At 39.6% G+C, this 22,396-nt stretch overlaps 3 protein-coding genes across 4 annotated transcripts; 2 read left to right on the top strand and 1 right to left on the bottom strand.

Annotated features, from left to right (window-relative positions):
• The first annotated feature begins 71 nt into the window (after window positions 1-71).
• Window positions 72-11,560, top strand: LOC106130772 (isocitrate dehydrogenase [NAD] subunit beta, mitochondrial). 2 transcript variants are annotated; one of them, XM_060950997.1, is made up of 9 exons: window positions 72-229; window positions 1,029-1,085; window positions 6,487-6,582; window positions 6,956-7,072; window positions 7,277-7,484; window positions 8,015-8,178; window positions 8,895-9,104; window positions 10,127-10,263; window positions 11,001-11,560. In XM_060950997.1, exons 1-9 carry the CDS (start codon window positions 188-190, stop codon window positions 11,092-11,094), a joined length of 1,125 nt encoding a protein of 374 aa, XP_060806980.1. In that variant the 5' UTR covers window positions 72-187; the 3' UTR covers window positions 11,095-11,560. The 2 variants fall into 2 exon arrangements, with proteins under 2 accessions (XP_060806980.1, XP_060806978.1); XM_060950995.1 differs by having other exon boundaries at window positions 1,029-1,115.
• Window positions 11,561-11,641: 81 nt separating this feature from the next.
• LOC106130705 (uncharacterized) lies at window positions 11,642-14,510 on the bottom strand. The gene is made up of 4 exons (XM_013329606.2): window positions 14,006-14,510; window positions 13,389-13,644; window positions 12,921-13,040; window positions 11,642-12,088 (listed from the first exon to the last, which is right to left on the bottom strand). Exons 1-4 carry the CDS (start codon window positions 14,206-14,208, stop codon window positions 12,005-12,007), a joined length of 663 nt encoding a protein of 220 aa, XP_013185060.2. The 5' UTR covers window positions 14,209-14,510; the 3' UTR covers window positions 11,642-12,004.
• Window positions 14,511-16,101: 1,591 nt separating this feature from the next.
• Window positions 16,102-21,543, top strand: LOC132903233 (uncharacterized). Its single transcript, XM_060950892.1, has one exon. The coding sequence runs from the start codon at window positions 16,102-16,104 to the stop codon at window positions 21,541-21,543; it is 5,442 nt and encodes a 1,813-aa protein (XP_060806875.1).
• Window positions 21,544-22,396: the final 853 nt, after the last annotated feature.

The following is a 22,396-nucleotide window of genomic DNA, read 5'->3' as shown; positions in this document are numbered from 1 at the left end:
TAATGAGGAGCAAAATACTAAGACTGCTGATTCGGTTTTGGAAATTAAAATTCGCTAATCAGCTGTCATTTTGTTGTCATTCTTACGTAAATTGAAACTAAAAGTTACGTCTTCGCGAGCAAAGGCACTTCAAAATTAATTTTATTTAAAAATATAACCTTTCTTAGGTTTTTTAATCTCTACAAACATGTCCATGATCAGCCGAAATATTCTTCGAAGCCTTTTACAGGTGGGTATTATATAACATTCATGTAAATTTCATCTCATGATCAGTATTTAGTTGGATTTTACACCAAAAATTATTATGAATTAGATCAGTTTCGTAATCAAATTAAAGTGTTATCGAGTTCTAAATCGTGCATTCAATTTTATACTGCATTTACATGCACTTAATCAAGTAAATATAACATTGTCTTAAATGTAACCTCCCACGTGATCAAAGGTGCTAATAATACTTTATGAAGGAACGAGAAAGACGTGCTGAGTGCCATTTGATCACAATAAACGAAGATTACGAGAAGTAATTTTATGATCTAGATCTCATGATTAAATGAAATTTGATCACTAGGTAGACTCCAGCCAGCTCACTTATCTGCCAACCATGTAATGAAACCTATTTTTCTAAGACAGTTATTTTTTTAGTTGTAATTATATACAGAATTTTTTACTTTGATAAAGTTTACTGTTTCTACAACAGTGTTGTCTTTACATATTACATAACCAATTATACTCCCCTGTTTTAATCATTTGAATAAATTCAATGGACCTCATAGAAATAATTGTTTTGCTGTTGTTACCAATGATCTTGGGATTTTATATATAGTTTTTGCCCACCACTTTGTCTGCATGGTTTCTTAAGCCTAGGTTCTTCTTCAGTGTCAACTTAATCTACACCACATTTCATTAAAATTTATTCAGTGGTTTAGGTGTAAAAAGCGTAACAGACTGACAAGAGCTACTTTCACTTTTATATCAGTAAGGATTTATTTTACTTACATTTTAATAATACATAAACATTTTTATTTCAGGGCTCGCAACATGTAGCCAAGGGTGTGCACACAAGTGCGGTAACAGCTGACAAAAGTGTATGTTTTGCCCCACACAGTGTAAGCCTGGTGAGAACACTAACACTCCATACTAATTGCAAGGACATTTGTAGACAAACTTTGGAGCTGTTCTATTTCAATTTAAAATGTAGACAATGTTATTGACAATTTTTTTTTTTTTTAATGAAAACTTGTACTGTTTGCCCAACTAAAACAATATGTACATAATTGTAGAAAGAATTTACAAGACATAATTTTTGTTATCGCATTTTGTTGTCTTATGGGAGCAAAGAGCTTTTGATAAAATGCACAATACATATTTAAAATAGAATTAATTATTTAATCAAAATTCTTTTTGAATTAAAATTCATCAGTGTTTAGTTTTTTTATATCCGAATTTAAAAAAGAAGTTTCTCAATTCATATTTTTATACTACAGGAACCCAGAATAAAGGAAAAAATAATTCCTTTTTTAATTGCTATATTTTTACTCTTCTGATGTATTTCTCCTACTGTACACATACAAGTAAGCACTGAATGAGAAGTCAATATTTATTAACTCAGCTCCATTGTTTGTTCAGGTAACCATAATTAGTATAGATTTCCTCATTGTTGTTATCAAATAAAATGTATCAGTTTTTGACACAAAATTGGAATCATAACTACAGACACCCACATTTTTTTAAAATTACATACGTACATATTATAAGCCGTGTGGTTCCCGGCACCATTACAAAAGAATAGGACCACTCCATCTCTTTCCCACGGATGTCGTAAGAGCCGACTAAGGGATAGACTTGGGATTCCTCTTTAATGTAAATCCCTGCCAATCTAAGGTCTGCCGCGCCGATGGATGCATGGCTAGGGGCGAGCCTAGTCTCGAGCGTGCCACTTCCGCCATGGGGTTGGGCGACCCCCAGGTAATGGCTAGCCTTACCCTGGCATGCGGGGCTCTGCTGGGGCGGACAAAATTGTTCCCTTGCGTCTCGTGGGAATCGCATGGATGCAAATTTTTTAAAAGAGCACCTAAATGGCGGCGATGGTGTCCGCACCCCATCACGTCTCGTTCCCGGCGGGAGCGGTATGCGGTCTGCTGAAAGCCGCTTTGCGACGATGAATGTAAGAGGAGGAATGAAGGATAAGATTGAGGAAGTATGCCAGATGATGGATGAAAGACGTTTGGATGTGTTGTGCGTGAATGAAACGAAGCGGAAAGGATGCGACGCGACGCAGCACGGCCCTTACACGGCGTATTGGTCTGGAATTTCCAGTACCAGCCGAGGCTGTCAAGGGGTCGGTCTAATTCTTTCTGCACGAATGGCTGAGTGCGTGAATGAGTATGAGTGTGTCAGCCCTCGTCTTCTATGGATTAGGCTGAAAGTTGGAATCACTCGGATCTTCGTTCTAGGTGTTTATGCACCTTGGGATGTGGGTTCGAGGGGTACAACATCAGCAAAAAGCGAAAACGAGGAGTTCTGGAATAGTGTAAGAGAAGTATTGAAAGTTACCAAGCCAAATGAGAAGATTATTATGTTAGGTGATTTTAATGGATGGGTGGGTGTAAAGCGTGATGGATATGAGAAGGTGCTTGGTGCGTTTGGTGACGAAAAGGTGAATGATAATGGAAGAAGTGTATTAGAAATTTGTCTAGAGTGGGATCTTTTTGTGTCGAACTCAATGTTTCAACATAAAGAGATCCACACCTACACAAGAGTGGAAGGTATTTTAAAAAGTATGATAGACTTTGTGATTGTAGATGAAAGATTGAAGAACAAAGTGCTGGATACCCGTGCATATCGCGGTGCTGGCATTGACTCGGACCATTTACTGGTGATATCCCGGATAAGGGGTATCTTCAATCGCTGGCGGCACAGGGTAAGGGAGCAAACCAGCGCTTTGGAAAGAGTAAAAGTAGAAAATTTGCAAGATATGGATGTAGGTAAGAAGTATATTAATAGACTGAAGGATGAATTTGAAGATTTAGAGGAAATGAGCGATATTGAAGATGGATGGAAGGAATTTAAAGAAAGAATTGTGAAAGTAGCTGTTGAAGTGTGTGGTGTAAGTAGAAGAAGGAAAGGAAAAAATCACAAAAATGCGTGGATGAGTAAAGATGTGCAAGAACTTGTGCGATTAAAGAAGAAAGCATGGCTGGATTTGTTAGCAGCAAAAGCTAACTTAAGAATGCAAGAGGTTATAGATGAAGATGTGAATGAAGCACGTAAGGAATATAAGAAAATGAAAGATTTGGTTAAGAAAGCTGTGATTAGAAAGAAAGAAGAGTATAAAGAGGATTTTGATAAAAGGCTATCAGAAGACTTTCAGTCAAATCTGAAAGTATTCTGGAAATCCGTAAGGTCAGCCCGAGGAAATACTATAACCAGAGAGCTGACTAGGATCAGATGCCAGGATGGTAGCGTTGTGAAAGGAGAAGAATGTGTACTAAAGATATGGAAGGACTATTTTGAAAGTTTATTTGAAAAAAAGGAAGGAAATAAGAAAGATTTCTGCTATAGCGAAGAAAAAGAGAATGAGATGGAAGGCGAAATTGAAATGTTCGAAATTGTGGAAGCACTTAAGAGTATGAAAGCGGGAAAGGCTGCTGGGTGTGATAGAGTGTCGGTCGAGATGCTTAAAGCAGGAAAAGGCGTAGTAGCTAGTCAGTTGTACTGCCTTTTCAATTTGTGTTGGAGAAGCGGCCGAGTACCAAAAGATTGGTGTAAGGCTGTTATCGTGCCACTTTACAAAGGAAAAGGGTCACAGCTGGACTGCAAAAATTATCGTGGTATAAGCCTGCTTAGCGTCGTCGGCAAATTGTATGCTAAGGTATTGATTAATAGAGTCAGGAATGAAACTGATGACAAAATATGGGATGCTCAAGCGGGATTTCGAAAGGGAATGGGATGTACTGATCAGGTCTTTTCCTTGCGGTGCATAGCCGAAAAGTTTTTGGCCAAGAGTCAAAAAGTCTATTGCACATTCGTAGATCTGGAAAAGGCCTATGACAGAGTTGAGAGGAATGAATTGTGGTCAGCACTTTCTATGCATGGGGTGAGCAGTCTCTTAATACGAGCACTGAAATCCTTATATGAGGATTCGAGTGCTTGTGTCAGGATAAACGGAGCGCACACTGAGTGGTTTAAGATTGAGAAAGGCGTTAGGCAAGGATGTGTTGCGTCACCGTGGCTGTTCAACCTATTTATGGATAGCTGCTTGACAGATTTGAAAGAGTCTAAAAGTGGATTAAGGATGAATGAGTTACTCGTCAAATGTCTGCTCTATGCCGACGATCAGGTTATACTGGCGTCATCAGCGGAGGAGTTACAGGAGATGGTAAACTGTATGCATGAAGCTTTAAAAGAGAAAGGAATGAAAGTGAACGTAAGTAAAACTAAAACACTGGTTTTTGAAATGGAGAAAGAAATGACAGCATGTAATATTTTGATTGGAGGAGAAAAAGTGGAGCAAGTGAAAGAGTTTGTATATCTAGGATCAAAGTTTACATCAGATGGCAAGTATGATAGTGATATTGAAAGGAGAGTGAACGCGGGGAACATGGTGAATGGAGCTTTGCATGCCTTTATGAGCAGTCAGAAACTATCCAAAAAGGCTCGACTGGCTGTGCACAGGGGCGTGTTGGTCCCGACATTAATGTATGGGAGTGAAAGTTGGGTATGGCAAAAGAAGCATGAAAGCAGAATAAATGCAGTGGAAATGAGAGCGTTAAGGAGTATGATGGGTGTGAAATTGAGTGACAGGATAAGGAACAGCGTGATAAGGGAATGTTGTGATGTGAAAGAAGATGTAGTTACAGGAATAGAAAAGGGTATGTTAAGATGGTTCGGTCATGTGGAGAGGATGAATGAAAGCAGGTTGACTAAGCAGATATACAAGGAGAGTGTGGAGGGAAAGGTCGGAGTGGGAAGACCTAGACGAACGTATCTTGATCAAATTAAGGACGTCCTGGTAAAGGGTCAGGTCAAAAGTACCCGAAACCGCCGAGCTTGTATGAAGAGAGTTATGAATGTGGACGAAGCGAAAGAAGTATGCAGAGATCGTGGCAAGTGGAAAGAGGTAGTCTCTGCCTACCCCTCCGGGAAAGAGGCGTGATTTTATGTATGTATGTATGTATGTATGTACATATTATGACGTCTATATCCCTTGCGAGGAGACAGGGCCAACAGTCTTGAAAAGACTGAAAGACTACATTAATCTGTATGGCATAATGATGAAATTGTGACCAAAAATTCCAAGTGGGATATTAAGGGATTTATATTTATTATTTGTTCACTTTAATTGAATAGCTTCTTCAGCCTCCTATCCTGATGAAACTGTAAGCCTTTTAAGTTTTCTGTTTTCTGCATGATATTCTGGGTTTACCTCCTAAAGTACTAACTTGAGGGAGCCATTCTTTCATTATCCATTGGCAATCAGGGATATTTAGAATTATTTGCTTAGAAAATTATCATCAAACATCATCTTTTGATCAGAAAGTTAATAAGCAAGGGTAAAATAGTTAACCAATAGACACTGAGAAATGAAACATATAAGATTTAATACATTACATAAGAGTGTTTCATCCAAAGGTCATAAATTGGTACAAGTAAAAAAAGCACCATATAAATACAAAATTTTATTGTGAATGGCTGTCTTGACTCGGCATGACTTTCACCAGTATTTGTTGTTTTTTCCACACTTTACAGTATGAACTACAACTCCTACATTGAACATTTGAAAACATTTCTAAAAATATTGCAGAAAAGAGTATTCATGAAATGATATTGTATTTGATAATTGCAGTCTGTTTCCGGGATTTCACCTAATACCTTTAGTCACAGTCATTTGACTCTTAGTACTCTGTGATAATTTATTTAAAGAAGATATAACAAAGAATTATAAAAACTTTCTTACTTTAATTTGTAACATGGAAATGTAATTATATACTTAATATTTTTGAGAAATGTTTTTTAAGACCAAAAAAAAAACAGCGCATGATTCCTTCCCGTTAGATGTGCATTGCAATGTTTGTGTCGTCCAAATGCAATGTCAAAAGTTAACTGTAACTTACGAACAGCCTTTGTCTTCTATGTTTTATGTTTAGAAACAGATATAGCTGAAGAAACGTAAGTTAGTCATTATAGAACTAGGTAGATGTTAGATAAGCATACGTGACTTTTATGATCTCATTATCATTAGTTTTTAATTAATGAATAAAAAAAATTATGTTAAAATTTACTTACTTCTATGAATGCCATCTGGCAAATACAATTTTCAATAAACGTCATCAAATATCTATTACTAGGATGTAACATCAAAATGTCTTATAAATATATGTATACATATATTATTAAAAAGTAAATACATTATGTTTTGACATCATTACAGGGATTCGAACTAAAAAAGTTGAGAATTTGCTTGAATTAAAATTAATGTGATTCCAGCAACCTAACGCAAAGGAGGGTCGTATCAAGTGCACCCTTATTCCTGGAGATGGCGTTGGTCCAGAAATGGTCTACTCCGTTCAGGAGGTTTTCAAGGTAATACTCTCTGTTATGCTCTCTCTCTTTCCTCTATAATTCGTTGCTGGCTTCAGAGCTCGAGGTCAAATGGGATAAAAAATTAAATAACATATATTAGTTTGGACACATAGCTAGTCTGGTAGTCACCTTCTGTGACATCTACAGAAAGATGAAATTGCCCAATTTTTTTTTAAAAACCCTTCGATAAAACCAAATTCATAGATGAGAACGGAGTCAAATAAAAAGTGTTTTCAGTTTATACATTTGTGTCATTTAAGACTACGAGTAGGATGCAATTGAAATGCCGTTTGAATAATATAACATTTTGAACTTATCACTGGTTATAAACACTTTATGAGGCAATTGTAAGTAAATTTCGTTCATATTTCAGGCGACCAACATCCCAGTGGACTTCGAGTCGTTCTTCTTCTCCGAGGTGAACCCCACTCTCAGCGCGCCGCTCGAAGACGTCGTCAACTCTATCGCGCGCAACAAGATTTGCATCAAGGTGGGTTCAGCAATACAAAAACAGAAGCTGCAGTTTTCATCAGGTATAACATCCCCCCTAGGAACAAGTCCAGGGTCATTTGATCTAAGTTTCAGCTATAACGTTTTATAAATGTTGCCTGATCTCCGCGACTTTGTTAATAGTACACATTTATATTACATACCCATATTAAGGGAATAAATATCTTTTTCTCTACCAATACAGGGAATCCTGGCCACTCCAGACTTCTCCCACACCGGCGAGCTGCAAACCCTGAACATGAAGCTCCGCAATGCCCTAGACTTGTACGCTAACGTCGTCCACGTGAAGTCTCTGCCGAATGTCAAGTGTCGTCACCACGATGTGGACTGCATCATCATCAGAGAGCAGACTGAGGGAGAGTACTCCGCTTTGGAGCACGAGTCTGTTCCTGGTATGTGTTTTATTTTCTTTACTGTCTATTTATAACATGCAACATATTAAATTAGCATTCGTGTATCGATTAAGACCCACATGGAAGGTTTAATTCCATGTGGGTCTTAATCGATACACAAATGCTAATTTAATAGTCTTAAGGAGATTTTAAATATCGTGAGGAACCTGCACATTCGGGCTGGTTTTAGAGTAACGCCGGCAAAACGCGTCGTTGAGCAGCGCGTTCAAAACCGCAACTGAGTATTGCATTTCGCGTACTTTAGCAGCACTGACAGGTGAAACTGTTTGGTCGGCTCGTTTGAGCTGTGTTTCTTTAAAACGGGGTTACTATCTAGTGTTATTTAACCGCGCGCGTGTAACCGGCGCTGATTAAACGCGTGACTCTGAAATCAGTTTTAAGCAAATTTGGATTTAGGTTTCCCAGTGTACAAGAGGTTTAGCGGTCCGAGGCCGGCTTCGGGCTTTTCCCTTGTACAAAAAAAGACTACAGGACGATGATGTTAGCATTAAAATGATTTCTTCGTCCAGGCGTCGTGGAATGCCTGAAGATCATCACGGCAGCCAAATCGGAGCGCATTGCCAAATTCGCGTTCGACTACGCGGTCAAGATGGGCCGTAAGAAGGTCACAGCCGTCCACAAAGCCAACATCATGAAGTTGGGAGACGGTCTCTTCTTGCGCAGTTGTGAGGAGGTAAGTCGATTATCATTTTATTTGAAATTTGTGTGTGTATCACCACAATCGAAGCTTCAGCGTCGATGGACATTCAGGCAACTGGATGTGTAACCATGATCGATCCAATACGGGTTAGGTTTCCTGCAAAGGTTGCGTAGGTCAGACGGGAGTGGCTTCGTGTAAAAAACCTGACTGACCCAATCCCTGGATCGAAAGGACAGTGAGAGGGAAAATGGATTAGGATCCATGGTCAAAGCCATACCCCAAGCTTCTGGCTGAGAAATTTTCGGCTTCCTTATTATACGCATTCACTCTCCTTTCAATATCACTATGTCGCACCTTCAATCTACTGTAAACAGTGTTCTGAGATATACCAACTCTTTTACTTTATCCACACCTGCTCCAATCAAAATATTACAAAATTTTGTTTCAAAGACATATCATTTTATATCTCGTTAATGATCGACCTTTGATCTTGAACATTTTTAATACCTACGTGACTTCTTATTAGAACAATTAATTAGAACTCAAACTGATAACTTTGTCATTTAAGTTTAGACTAAACCTGTATTTAAAAACTGAAATGTCACCTTATTTTCCTTGCTCATTCCGAATTTTGGGTAACTTGTGTTACACCACCAATCAATTGGTATTTTATAATCTTTGTACGAAGAAATCTGTGTGCAGTTTGAGGTAAGGACCGCTAAGGATTAATCTTTAAAATTAAATTCCAGATGGCCAAACTCTACCCCCGCATCCAATTCGAGAAGATGATCGTGGACAACTGCACCATGCAGATGGTGTCCAACCCGAACCAGTTCGACGTGATGGTGACCCCCAACCTGTACGGCAACATCGTGGACAACCTCGCCAGCGGGCTGGTGGGCGGCGCGGGCGTGGTGGCCGGCTCGTCCTACAGTGCCGAGTGCGCGGTGTTCGAACAGGTCACTTGATGTCATATTTCATCATAAGATACCTTCTCACCAGAGATTGATTTTATGTATTTGCATCATGTACCATAGAAAGCATAACATGGATAAGCCTCTTTTCCGGGATTCCATTTCAGTACTTACACTTACAGTAAACTACATTGTCCGCGAGTAACATAGGACTACAATTTACGTGAACGAAGTCGGGGGAAGCTACCAGCTACAGCTACCACTAATATATTCTTCATCCCACTTGTAAAAATTCCGGAAAAAATGGTAATAATTTACAAATCCGCAATCCCGGACGGAGGCATCTCCATATTAATATATACGTTTCAGTTCATTGACCCCAATTCAATCTACCTATTCCGATCTTTACTTCTCACATACGGCGGATACTTTTTTTGGTGAGGTACTAGGATAGCATGAAATGAGTGGAGTTACTGGAGTCATCTCTGGGGTTTGTCTTTGAAATGGTGACATTTTAGGTGTGCAGTCTTTGATCAAGTGAAACTCAAGTACCAGGCTATCATAACGTCAAAAGATATGTATGGCAACATTGTAGTGATCTCGCCATTGGCCTGGTAGGCGGCGCTAGAGTCGCTTTAAGCGCCAAGTGAACAGTATTTGAACAGGTTAGAATATATGAAAGGTTTAAATTTTTCCGTCTGAGGAAGCAATGACGTAAATTATTATCAGTAGTTCCATAATGGAACTGTACCATGGTATAAGTGTTTACGAAGAACGATATTTACTGAGTCTTATAATGAAATCAAAGGAATTCAGTGTGCAGTTACTTTGTAAGCTACGATTTTATTTAACGACGAGAGATTTTTCGTTTATACCCTCTAGTCCTACCGGTAGTTCGAAAGTCGAACTGTTCGTATGTTCTTTTTTTATTTCAAATTTTAATTATTTTTCCAGACGAGATGTTAGCTAGAGATCATTCTCGTAGTCCCAGCAATTTTGTAACTTGTTGTTCTCCAAATCTTAAAGTCTATGCGTCAAGGTGAGATTTTTTTTTCTTAAATTTCCAGGGCGCTCGTCACATCTTCTCCGGGGCGGTGGGCAAGAACATCGCCAACCCCACCGCCATGCTGCTGTGCTCCGCCAACCTGCTGTCGCACGTCAACCTGCACTCCTACTCCAAGATGATCAAGAACGCCATCAACAAGTGAGTAGTTGATCATTTTATTTATTTATTTACGCCAAAAATACAACGGTAGTAGTACACCTCTTACAGTATTTGGCAGGGAATTCTTATAAGTATAACAAAATAAAATCTTGACAGTCTTCATTTCAACCTACTACTTCTTCCTCCTGGCGTTAGTCCTGGTCACATCATCACCTCTCTGGAGAGAAGCCCTGGTTGTGCTTTTGGTACATAATCCTTGATTACGTTATTCAGGTTTTTTTTTTACCTTTGCATGGGGAACCCAATCATTGGATCATGGTGACGCATCCAGTTGTCTGAATGTGCAGGTTTTCTCACCATGTTTTTCCTCGCTGTAAAAGCATTGGTTAGCAATAAACTTAAACAAAAGCAATGAAATCTTCTACGCCAAATAGTTGATGACTTATTTAATTTTACGCCTGAAGTATGACGTAATCAGAGTACATGATAGCTAAACTTTTGATTATGACCGTTGACAGACATGACAGTTGAAAATCGAAAGGGAAGCTGGCAACATTTTGGAAGTCAAAAATAAAAAAGAGAACCTCCAAACTTTATCCTCCTTTTTAGAGCCTTATATCCTGAAAACCATGAAAACCGCATCAAAATCAGTTCAGCGAAACGTCAGATACCATAACAATCTTCTTTGAAGGCGATTTATAAGACTCGTTTTGGCCCAATTGCAATTTAGGTATGTATCGAATGTTTTTTCACAACGACTGATAAATGAATTCCAGAGTTCTGTCGGACGGCAAGGTGAGGACGAAGGACCTGGGGGGCCAGTCCACCACCAAGGACTTCACCAACGCCGTCATCCACTGCCTGCAGTAATGTGTTTCAGTCATGGCCTTAGATAACCTAGGAATAGGCATCAGATACCTGTTGATATGTCTTCACAAGTCGCCCAATCGGCTAGTTTAAAATTTAGGACCCAAAAAATTTTTTTTCTAAGAAGGCTGTATAGTGTAATATATGATTGTATTTTCAAAATTGTGGATTCCCCACTACAATCACAAGTCCAGTGCGTGGTCGTATAGTTACCAATTTTATGAATCACGACCATAACTGCTTTAAAATAAGATACTAAATTGTACTGAAGAAAACGGCAAAAAATTGAGATCTACTTAATATTTCTAGGGCCGGTGTCTAATAATTAGTGATCAATGCGGTAGCCCAAATACATAGCGTAGTTATGTGTAATTATAAGGATAATTTATTTGTATTTATGTGATCTGTCAATCAATAGTTTCTTTTTTATTGTATTATTGTACAATGTAAATAAAAATTGTAAATGTTACTTCTTGTTTTATTTACTGTTATAATGATTCTCTAAGTCGTATGGGTGGTGTACTATTACAATGACTATAAAATAATGTTGCTTACAAATATAAAGCCTGCTATTCACGGCGGCAATTCCGAGTGAATGCATTACAAGGCAAATATTATTCTGGTAAAAATATCATTAAAATGTAGACCTAACAGACTTCAAATGTGTTTTTTTTACTATTGGCATACAAATGTTTAAGCTTTATAAGCATAAAAGGTACCTGACTTTATATTCCAATTAGATAACTTTATTTTGTTATTGTTATTAAACCTTAACATTTAGGTATTTTCGGGAATTAAATTAGTTTCATAACGGTAAAGATCAGATTTACGGCTTTCAAATACCTACTATAATTAAACAGAATTCTAAAACTGCGACAGAAATTCCGCCCGTACGACTCTTGCAATAGGGGTGTTAGTCGCCGGGCGGTATAACTCTCGGAGCGGCTAGCTTCTTCACTCGGTCGCTTATCACGTATTTCAGGGCTCCAGGTGGAACCTAAAAATGCATGGAATAAATAATTATATTCGGGATAAACAGCGGGGCTAGCATGGCACGCTCGAGGCCTTTTTCGCGCTATAAAATATCGCTGTCCCGTTTCACTTCATAATATAAAGCGAAACAGCGAGAGTTTATCGCGCAATATGAATGGTGTCGCGCTTACCAAGTCAAACCTGCAGGAGTCTAAATACAAAATTCTGGACGAGTAAAGTTGAAATCAAGAAGAATACTTCTTGATTGTCATGAAAAATGTATGTATTCAAAGCGTTTCAATGTATAAAAATCAGGTTTCAGTCCCCATAATCACGAACTTTGAAACCCCATATTATGTCATATCTTGTTTTTATAACACTTCGGATTACCTCAAAGATAGAGAGAGAGGGATGATAAATTCTATTAAGATCCAGGATTGTTGCGAATGCCGATTTTTTTAAATCCGCGGACTGAATGAAGATGCGGATTTTTGAAAACTCACATCCGCGATTGCGAATGCTGATGTTTCTTCGCTCCCATTAGTCAATATCACGCGCGAACGGCATGTGCCATGCCCCGGATCTCCCCAATTTTTCGTTTTTTACATCCGCATCCGCATTGATATTTTGCGGATGCGCATACAAATGACTAAATCTATGCGGAAGCTCCGCATTGTGGATGCGGATGAGAATATTTGCAACATCCCTAATATTCCATCAACGTTCGTGAATAAGCCCTCAGACCAGACTTCAGGATGTAGGCACAGAACCTTCTTCGTTTTGTACTTGACATGATTCCTTGTAGAAATTATTGAATTACCCATAACGGTCGATACGTAGGGAATATGTGAACTTACCTTGACGGGGTCTCTGAACCAGGGCTCCTGCGAGGGCCGCCGGTACACCTTGAACTGCGGGATGGAACACATCTTGTTGATCCTCGGCATCAGAGCTTCTATTGGCTTCCTGTCTCCTCTCTGTCATGATATAATGAACATTAAGAAACTATAAATATCGGTATATAAGTTCTTCATGATTTTTATGCCATTCCGAATAGGTACTTTAGAATCAGCCCTTTAGAAAGGAAACACTAAATATCTGTACCATGGACGTAATTGGAATAGGCACATTCGCTTGCGCTGCCTTAAGCATGATCCGAATAGGTTACGTTTTCCTGCAAAGGTTTTTCAGACGGGAGTGCTTGGTGTTAAAACCTGGATTACTCAATCAAAGATCATGGCCCAAAGCTCACCTACGCAAAAGAAGTGAAATAACTACTCGTTTGACCATTCTAGACAGCGTCAAGATAATTAAGAAAATGTTACCTTGACAGGCTCCGGTTTGAACGTCTTCTTAGGGCCGGCAATTTGACTGATATAGTCCATGTGCTTCTTCCACTCGCTCTCGGACCACCCTCGCTTCTTCTTCACCTCCTTGGTATCCTGTTTCTTCAAGTCCAGCACACAGTTAGCCAGTTTGGAGTAGCATGTAGCGTTGGCCAGTTCTATCATACGGTCGATTCGTTCAAGGCGTTCGAGGCTGAATTGCTTTTTGTACATGCGTTTTAATAGAAGGAAGCGGCTGAAAACGACAATATTGAAAGGACATGCTTTTAAGTTTTCGTTTTATCCTGGTGCTAGATTGTCCCCGTGGCTTTAGCTTGGGTTCAGAGTCGACTGCTGGTGACGTTACTGAGATAAACTTGTTGGCAGTTGGCTTGGTATCGTGCCTTAGGATGGAACCGTGAAATTAAGTCAGGTTTTTCAGTTTAAAGTAGCCGACTAAGATATTAAAAGTATACAAAGTTTTAATCATGATGGAACCTGTTAAGTTTTGCGTACTTAGATAAGTATTTTTATATGTTGTACAGAAGTTACACATCTGCATATATTATTATTTTGAATACTTACATACATTTATATAGACAAATGAGATTACCTACCGTATATAAGGCCAAGCTGCGTCATTGACCCTGTCAGTTATCTGTCCATTCAGTGCAGACTTCCTTATTCCCCTGGGCGTCAAAGCTGGCATGCCTTCTCCTGTGTCAAGAATGTACTGCCTAGGAACGCTCAGGATATTCAGTCTCTTAGATATCTTGTATCGGAAGTTTGGCGTCGGCAGGTCGAATTTTGGCTTACCCATTCTGTTTTGTAATGAAGCTAGCAATTCAGAGAGTTATTGTTATGCGGGGTGACTAAATGACCGGAGGCTACATTATTGTGCGTTGGATGGCTTATATTTTCCTATTGCAATCCATTTTAGTTTGTTGTTTTGGGCGGCTGACGCGACTCAACACATGGCTCAATTTTAAATGATACTTTTTCACTGTCAGATATTTATTTTTTATTATTTTCGGTTTGGTCATGGTTATCAGAATTAATACTTTTTTGATGATTGTAAGTAGGTTTTATACGCAATTGTATCGTATATATATACTAGTTTCGCCACGTCTACGTCTATGAATAATATTTGATATATAAAATTTCAACTCGAAGTGTTGTGTGAAGCACAAAGAAAACAGATTCTTGGAAATACGGTTTTCTTAAATTTTGAGCATGTTAGCGACACATTAAATTTAACATAGCGCACACTCGTAAAACATTGTCATATTGTAGCACACTCATTAAGTATTGTATTGTATAGAACAAAAGAAGCGAGATCAAACAATACCCCCACCACGACGGTCAATTGCATTAGATAGTACACTAGAAAGCGAATGAGCACTTTAGAGGCATATTTTAGATATTGTTATTATTATTTATGAAACCTAATTGATAAACGATAACGCAGACCGTCATAGATAAGTGATAACGCTATTTTTATAAAAGTCAAGGACACAAGGTCAATAATTGAATTATGTTTTTTGAAGTCAACAAATGTAAGTAAATTTCTCGAAAAGTATATTGTTTATAGAAACGAAAGTATTGTAATAAGAAAGTATGATATATGTATTTTTGTATAACTTAGAATTTATTAGAATCTTATATTGTATATTCGAGAAATATTTAAAAGTTGACAAGAAATTTTGATGAAAGCATAGGTTGAAGACAAACTTTTGTGAAAATCTCTTTGAGAAAGAAATTGTGATATTTGTAAATTATTTTATATGATGAGAATTTTTGTTACTTTATTTGGAAAATGGAAATTGTTATGTTTTTATCATGTGAAATTGAGAAAAGTAAATAAATATCACCTAAGCGAAGCTATGCACAACACCAGAAATCGTCACGAAATTTGAGGTTCGCGTTAAGGTATTACTCCGACTTACAATAGTAAAATCGGCGGCAGAGGGCATCGTAGTGCAATTGTTCCAGTTTAAAGTGAAAAATCAAGAAAAAGAAGACCTCAAGAAAGAAAAAGTCCTCAAGGAAGAAAAAGTCTGCAAGAAAGAAAAAGTCTTCAAGAAATTAAGTCGGAATAATACCTCTTAGTGTAATAGTTTAATAGTGTTAGGAAATTAGTATAAGGTGTTGTGCGTGGTTAGTGGACGGACAAATTGTGTGTATTGTTTTCGTTTTTTAATTCTTCAATTAGTTTAGTGGATTCTAATAAGACTTGAACATAGTGAGTAGGTATTCCAATTAGTGATAGTGCTATTGGATTTCAGTGACTGAACCTTTAAACCGTGAGTAATTCAGACTTTATTAAGTGACATAGACTTTAATTAGAGAGAGAGACTCGATATTTTGTGATCATATAGTGAATAGACACTCAGTGAGTAAGGTCAATGACCCCACGTATAGTAGTTTTATTAACAATCAAGTGAAATTAGACATAGGCTTTTGGAAGAGGTTGATGACCCCATTTCTACACAACCTACCATCCGAGGATTCTTTGTTGGCCTCACTGCCGCGTCCGCAGCCGTTGACGTCATATACCAGCGGGGGGGGGCGGACTTCTACTGGAGCGGAATTCGGGACTCCCTATAAGTGAAGGGGAGGCTAGGGGAGGCAGGTACCTAGTCAGGGTTATACTGTCACCTCGACCCGCAACAAAGGCGTGGTCCTTCGAGCCGGATCTTCAATACCTTTCAAAATGCCAGTAACGAGAAGCCAGAAAGGCAAAATGGAACCATTACGTCCACCTACTACAACAAGTGAAGAAACAGGCACAACACATAGAACTCCTACAAGTCGAGGAACTACAAGTGGAACTGAGGACTCCACAAACACAAGCATGCAAACTGGAACGCGAGAACAAGCACTACCGGGAAGCACGATGACATTAGTTCCAATGGAACCGAGAGATAGCGAGCCTACGCAGACAACGCGCTCCCCATCTAGGAGCAAGAGAGCAGGAACAAGCAAGTCAGTGAAAACAAGAAGGAAACTTCAATTGGAAAAAGAAATTGCGGAACTCAAATTGGAACAAATAAAAGCAGAAACCGCGAAAAGGGAAGCAGAGGCGAAACTTCTTGAGGAAGAATCTGATTCCGACCTAGAGGAACCAGAGGACAGGGCGGATCGTGTACGAAGTTGGATGGCTGGCACACAAGACAACGCGTCATGTATGGAAGTTCCATTCAACAGAAATGAGGATCTACCAATGAACAACCTCGCTTCAGCTATAGCAGCGGCATTCGAAAAAGCTACTTCGAAACACAAACCGTTGCCACCGAAGTACATGTTTGAGTTACCAACATTTAATGGAGATAGTACAGAATGGCTAGCTTTCCTAACAGTATACACCGAAACATCTACTATGTTTTCGGCAGTTCAGAATATGGCTCGACTAAGAAAAAGCATCGTGGGACAAGCAAGAGAAGCAGTGAAAAATATATTATATTCGGATTCTCAACCCAATGACGTCATGGAAGCATTAAGGAGAAGATTCGGTAGAGCGGACTTATTAGTCACAGCCGAATTAGACAAATTAAGGGCGCTTCCTCGTGTAAGTGAAAATGTACAAGAACTTAGTGCATTCTCATGTAAAGTCAACAACAGTGTGACAAGTATCAAAGGGTTAAAGAAAAACAAGTACCTACACTCACCGGAAATAGTGAAACAAATCACGGAAAAATTACCAGCGTTTATTCAATTTAGATGGTGCGATTATATCGCACAATACGACGAAGATGAACCTGATCTCGAAATATTAGCTAACTTCCTGAACAAAGAAGCCGATAGAAGTGTTGTGCTGCTATCAAACGAAAAGAAGAAAGTGATACAACCAAAGAGGCAGTCAGCACACGTAGCAGTTGAACAACCCATGAGAAGGGGAATTCAATGTATTCAATGCAAAGGAGATCACTATTTTTCGGAATGCAAAGAATTGAAAAACGCAAGTATCGACGAAAGGTGGGAAATGGTAAAAAAGTTGAAAGTTTGCTTCAATTGCCTAAGAGGACGACATCGAAAAGATGATTGCAGGTCTAGACCCTGCCGACAATGTAAGAGATTACACCATGCGCTTCTTCATAAGGAATATAAGAAAGAAAACAGTACAGATGAAAAGAGGAAAGAAGAAGCTAGTGTTACTGGAACTGTCAACACTTTGAAAACACCACAAGCGCTATTGAAAATAATGCCCGTACAGCTATACGGGCCAACGAAATCTGTGAAAGTATTAGCACTTCTGGATGAAGGTTCGACAGTCACATTGCTGGACGAAGCTACAGCAAAAGAAATAGGAGCCACAGGACCGAAAGAAATCCTTGCTCTAGAAACAGTTGGTGGAAATACGATAAGAAACACGGATTCTGAAAGAATCAATTTGAAGATTAAAGGCGTCCACCAACGGAAGAAAATGAACATAAATAACGTGAGAACAATTAAAGAAATCCAGTTGTCACCGCAAACAGTGGATAGAGCGAGATTGGAAGCCTGTCCACACCTGAAGCCTCTTATCGACAAAATATGTTACGAAGACATGCCTCCGAAAATGTTAATAGGTCAGGACAATTGGGAACTGATCGTATCGAGACACACTAGGAAACGCAAGAAGGACGAACCCGTTGCTTCATTCACGAAGCTGGGATGGGTATTACACGGTTGCGATGGTGGGATAACGAAACAAGTACAGTTTATGAGATGTGCGCATCTGAAAAGTCAAGACGACAATTTGGATGCCATAATTAAAGAACACTTCGCAATAGAAGCACTAGGTGTCACTGAAAGGAAGCCATCGTCTGACATTGAAGAGAGAGCAACAAAGAAATTGGAAGAAGTCGTGCGAAAAGTTGCTGTCGATAAATACGAAGCGGGATTAATCTGGAAAGCGGAAGACGAAACTCTTCCAGACAATCGATCAACTGCGGAAAGCAGAATGAGAAACTTAGAGAAAAAGTTGGATAAAGATCCTGAACTGAAAGCCGACTACGAGAAACAGATACAACATTTGTTGGATTCAGACTACGCAGAAGAAGCTCCGAAATATAGTACATCCACGAGATTGTGGTACTTACCGCACTTCGCCGTCACTCACCCAACGAAAAAGAAAAGAAGGATAGTATTTGATGCAGCAGCAAGATCCAATGGGAAGTGTCTGAACGACGCGCTCTTATCTGGACCGGATCTGCTACAATCATTATGGGGTGTGTTAATACGCTTTCGTCAAGGTCCTATTGCAGTCGTAGCCGACATTAAAGAGATGTTCCTGCAAATCCTTATGAGAGAAGACGACAGAGATAGTTTGAGATTCTTATGGAGAGGAGGCGACAGGACAGGACCAATGAAGGAGTATCGTCTTAAAACTGTGATATTCGGAGCGGCCTCATCACCCAGTACAGCAATATTTGTGAAAAACAAAAACGCGAAAGACAACGGACAAGGGCACCATGAGGCCATCAAAGCGATAGAAAAGAATCATTACATGGACGATTATCTACAAAGTTTTTGGGAAGAAGAACATGCGGTAGAAGTCGCCACGACAGTCGACGAAATACATAAGAAAGCAAGTTTCCATTTAAGAGGATGGGCATCCAACCGTCCTAATGTATTGAAAAGGATCAACGGAGATAATAGTTTGAAAAAGGAATTAGAACTTGGTCAGCAAGAAGAGAAAACGCTCGGAATGAAATGGAAAGTACAAGAAGACTGCTTTTCATTTCGAGTAGCAATGAGAAACGTACCAAGGGAAATTTTACGAGGAGAAAAGACCCCTACGAAAAGACAAGTGGTCAGCGCAATCATGTCAACATTTGATCCCTTGGGATTAATAGCTCCAGTTCTTATTCAAGGTAAGAAACTAATGCAGAATATCTGGAGAAGCGGAGTTGGATGGGACACCGAAATTTTGGCATCAGAGGAAGACGAATGGCGTAAATACTTACAACATATGAAGACAATAGAAGAGCTCACAATACCACGATGCATCTCTCCTCACCACACCGAGGGAGAGCTACACGTCTTCACGGATGCAAGCGAAACGTCCTATGCAGCCTCAGCATATTGGAAAACGATAGAAGAAGATGCGAAAACCTCGTTGATCGCAGCAAAGAACAGGGTAACTCCTCTAAAACCGATATCCGTTCCAAGACTGGAACTTCAAGCAGCATTGTTAGGTTGCAGACTAGCGCGCGCAATTGAAAAAGAAATGGATCTGACGGTAGTAAAAAAGACTTTTTGGACAGACTCAACGACGGTTCTTTCATGGATCAAATCAGACCCGAGGACATTTAAGACGTTCGTGGCACATCGCTTGGCCGAAATCGAAGAACTTTCGAAACCACAAGATTGGAGATGGGTACCGACAAACCAAAACCCGGCTGACGATGCAACCAGGGATGTGCCCGAAAACTTCAACGAAAGACACAGATGGTTTGAAGGGCCTGAATTCTTAAAACAATCTGAGGAACATTGGCCGAAGCCGAAAGAAATCAAGAGAGAACCGCACGAAGAGGACAAGAAGATTGAAAAAGTAGCAACAACGAGACAGAAAGAGTTTTCTACGCCAGATCCGAAAAGATTTTCAAGTTGGAATAGACTCCTAAGGTCCACGGCAAGAGTGGTTCAATTCGTCGAAATATTAAGAAATAATAAGCAAGAAAAAGAGAAAGTCAACGCGACTAAGAAAGATGAACCATGGAGGAAGAACAGAAAAAGGAAGAAGACTCCAATTGTTCTAAAAAAGATTTCAAAAGAGCAACAAAAACTCTTTATTCCGTTGGAAACGCATCAGTTAGCGAAAGCAGAGGCACTATTGATGCGACGAAGTCAAGACGAAAGTTTCAAAGCCGAAATAGATACGTTGAGAAAAGGTCAACATTTAACGAAAAGTCAGAAGCTGCATAATTTAGATATAGTCGAAATCGACGGAATACTTCGATTGAAAGGAAGAATTAACGCCGTCGAAGGAACACAACAAGAAAAGAACCCGATAGTATTAGATAAACGGGATTGGATAACACGACTGCTTATCCAACATTACCACAATGTGTTCCATCACGGAAACCACGCTACTGTCATCAACGAATTAAGACAAAGATACTGGATCGTGGGAATAAGAGCAGCAGTACGATCAATCGCGCACCTCTGTCAATGGTGCAAAGTAAGAAAGTCCATGCCGACGACTATACCGATGGGAGATCTGCCTCCAGAAAGACTGTCTCACAACAGTCACCCGTTCACTTGCACAGCTGTAGATTACTTCGGACCGATGACCATTACCATTGGGAGAAGACATGAAAAACGATGGGGCGCACTGTTCACCTGTCTCACAACCAGAGCAGTGCACGTAGAGTTGGCTACATCGCTGTCAACCGACTCCATGATCATGGCCCTGAGAAGATTCGCCGCGAGAAGAGGTATGCCAAAAGTAATCTATAGTGACAATGGTACTAATTTTGTGGGTGCCAACAGAGAGCTGAAGGAAGCTGTAGAAGCATTGAAGAAAGAAGAGGTAGAGGCAGCCGCGGACAACATTGGCGTCAGGTGGAAATTCATACCGCCTGGTGCTCCGAACATGGGAGGAGCGTGGGAGAGACTGGTACGGTCCGTTAAGACTTCGCTGACGGCCGTGCTCAAAGAGAAGAATCCTTCAGAAGAGACGCTACACACTCTTCTGCTTGAGGTCGAGCACATTATCAACTCTCGACCTCTCACCGAACTGGAAGACTGCACCAATCCAGAGTCACTCACGCCCAACCACTTCCTCATTGGGCGATCCTGCGGCGCGCCTAGGCTGGGCGCGTTCTCCGATTCCGATCTTGTCGGAAAACCTTCGTGGAAGACTTCGCAGCGGCTAGCGGACCACTTCTGGTCTCGCTGGCTGAAAGAATATCTTCCTGGCTTGCTGCCACGGAGGAACGTCGGCCAGCCAACCCGAGACATCCGATGTGGGGACATCGTAGCAGTCCTGGATCCTGCCTTACCGCGAGGCACGTGGCCTCGCGGGAGGGTAGTGCGCACGCTGCCGGGCCCCGACGACCGGACCAGAGTCGTTGATGTGGCTACCGGTGGTGGCATTCTGCGACGGCCAGCTTCGAAGCTAGTAGTGATAGTGCCAGTGAATAGTGAAAACAAAGCAGAGCAAAAGTGAAATTTAGTGAAAGTAAAAGTGAAATAAAAGTGCATGGACATTATAGCAAAGATGTAATAGCATAAGTAGAATAAGAAACGTTTGATGTCGCTTCAAGAGTTTGTGCGCAGCACGAGGGAGAGTTTGTTAGCGACACATTAAATTTAACATAGCGCACACTCGTAAAACATTGTCATATTGTAGCACACTCATTAAGTATTGTATTGTATAGAACAAAAGAAGCGAGATCAAACAATACCCCCACCACGACGGTCAATTGCATTAGATAGTACACTAGAAAGCGAATGAGCACTTTAGAGGCATATTTTAGATATTGTTATTATTATTTATGAAACCTAATTGATAAACGATAACGCAGACCGTCATAGATAAGTGATAACGCTATTTTTATAAAAGTCAAGGACACAAGGTCAATAATTGAATTATGTTTTTTGAAGTCAACAAATGTAAGTAAATTTCTCGAAAAGTATATTGTTTATAGAAACGAAAGTATTGTAATAAGAAAGTATGATATATGTATTTTTGTATAACTTAGAATTTATTAGAATCTTATATTGTATATTCGAGAAATATTTAAAAGTTGACAAGAAATTTTGATGAAAGCATAGGTTGAAGACAAACTTTTGTGAAAATCTCTTTGAGAAAGAAATTGTGATATTTGTAAATTATTTTATATGATGAGAATTTTTGTTACTTTATTTGGAAAATGGAAATTGTTATGTTTTTATCATGTGAAATTGAGAAAAGTAAATAAATATCACCTAAGCGAAGCTATGCACAACACCAGAAATCGTCACGAAATTTGAGGTTCGCGTTAAGGTATTACTCCGACTTACAATAGTAAAATCGGCGG

The sequence above is a fragment of the Amyelois transitella genome, chromosome 23 (assembly GCF_032362555.1).
Source record: "Amyelois transitella isolate CPQ chromosome 23, ilAmyTran1.1, whole genome shotgun sequence".
In the NCBI taxonomy this organism is placed as follows: domain Eukaryota; kingdom Metazoa; phylum Arthropoda; class Insecta; order Lepidoptera; family Pyralidae; genus Amyelois; species Amyelois transitella.
Note: the sequence above shows the minus strand (reverse complement) of the source record. Positions and strands in the feature narration are given on the sequence as shown.

What these genes read in the sequence shown, in the direction of transcription:
- LOC106130772 (XM_060950995.1), top strand. Translation starts at nt 188, where the DNA reads ATGTCCATGATCAGCCGAAATATTCTTCGAAGCCTTTTACAG. An exon ending in CCCCACACAGTGTAAGCCTG is followed by an intron (nt 1,116 to 6,486) that starts GTGAGAACACTA and finishes ATGTGATTCCAG; the next exon opens with CAACCTAACGCAAAGGAGGG. An exon ending in GGAGCACGAGTCTGTTCCTG is followed by an intron (nt 7,485 to 8,014) that starts GTATGTGTTTTA and finishes TTCTTCGTCCAG; the next exon opens with GCGTCGTGGAATGCCTGAAG.
- LOC106130705 (XM_013329606.2), bottom strand. Translation starts at nt 14,208, where the DNA reads ATGGGTAAGCCAAAATTCGACCTGCCGACGCCAAACTTCCGATACAAG. An exon ending in GCAGCTTGGCCTTATATACG is followed by an intron (nt 13,645 to 14,005) that starts GTAGGTAATCTC and finishes TGTCGTTTTCAG; the next exon opens with CCGCTTCCTTCTATTAAAAC. An exon ending in GGTTCAGAGACCCCGTCAAG is followed by an intron (nt 12,089 to 12,920) that starts GTAAGTTCACAT and finishes ATGCATTTTTAG; the next exon opens with GTTCCACCTGGAGCCCTGAA.
- LOC132903233 (XM_060950892.1), top strand. Translation starts at nt 16,102, where the DNA reads ATGCCAGTAACGAGAAGCCAGAAAGGCAAAATGGAACCATTACGTCCA.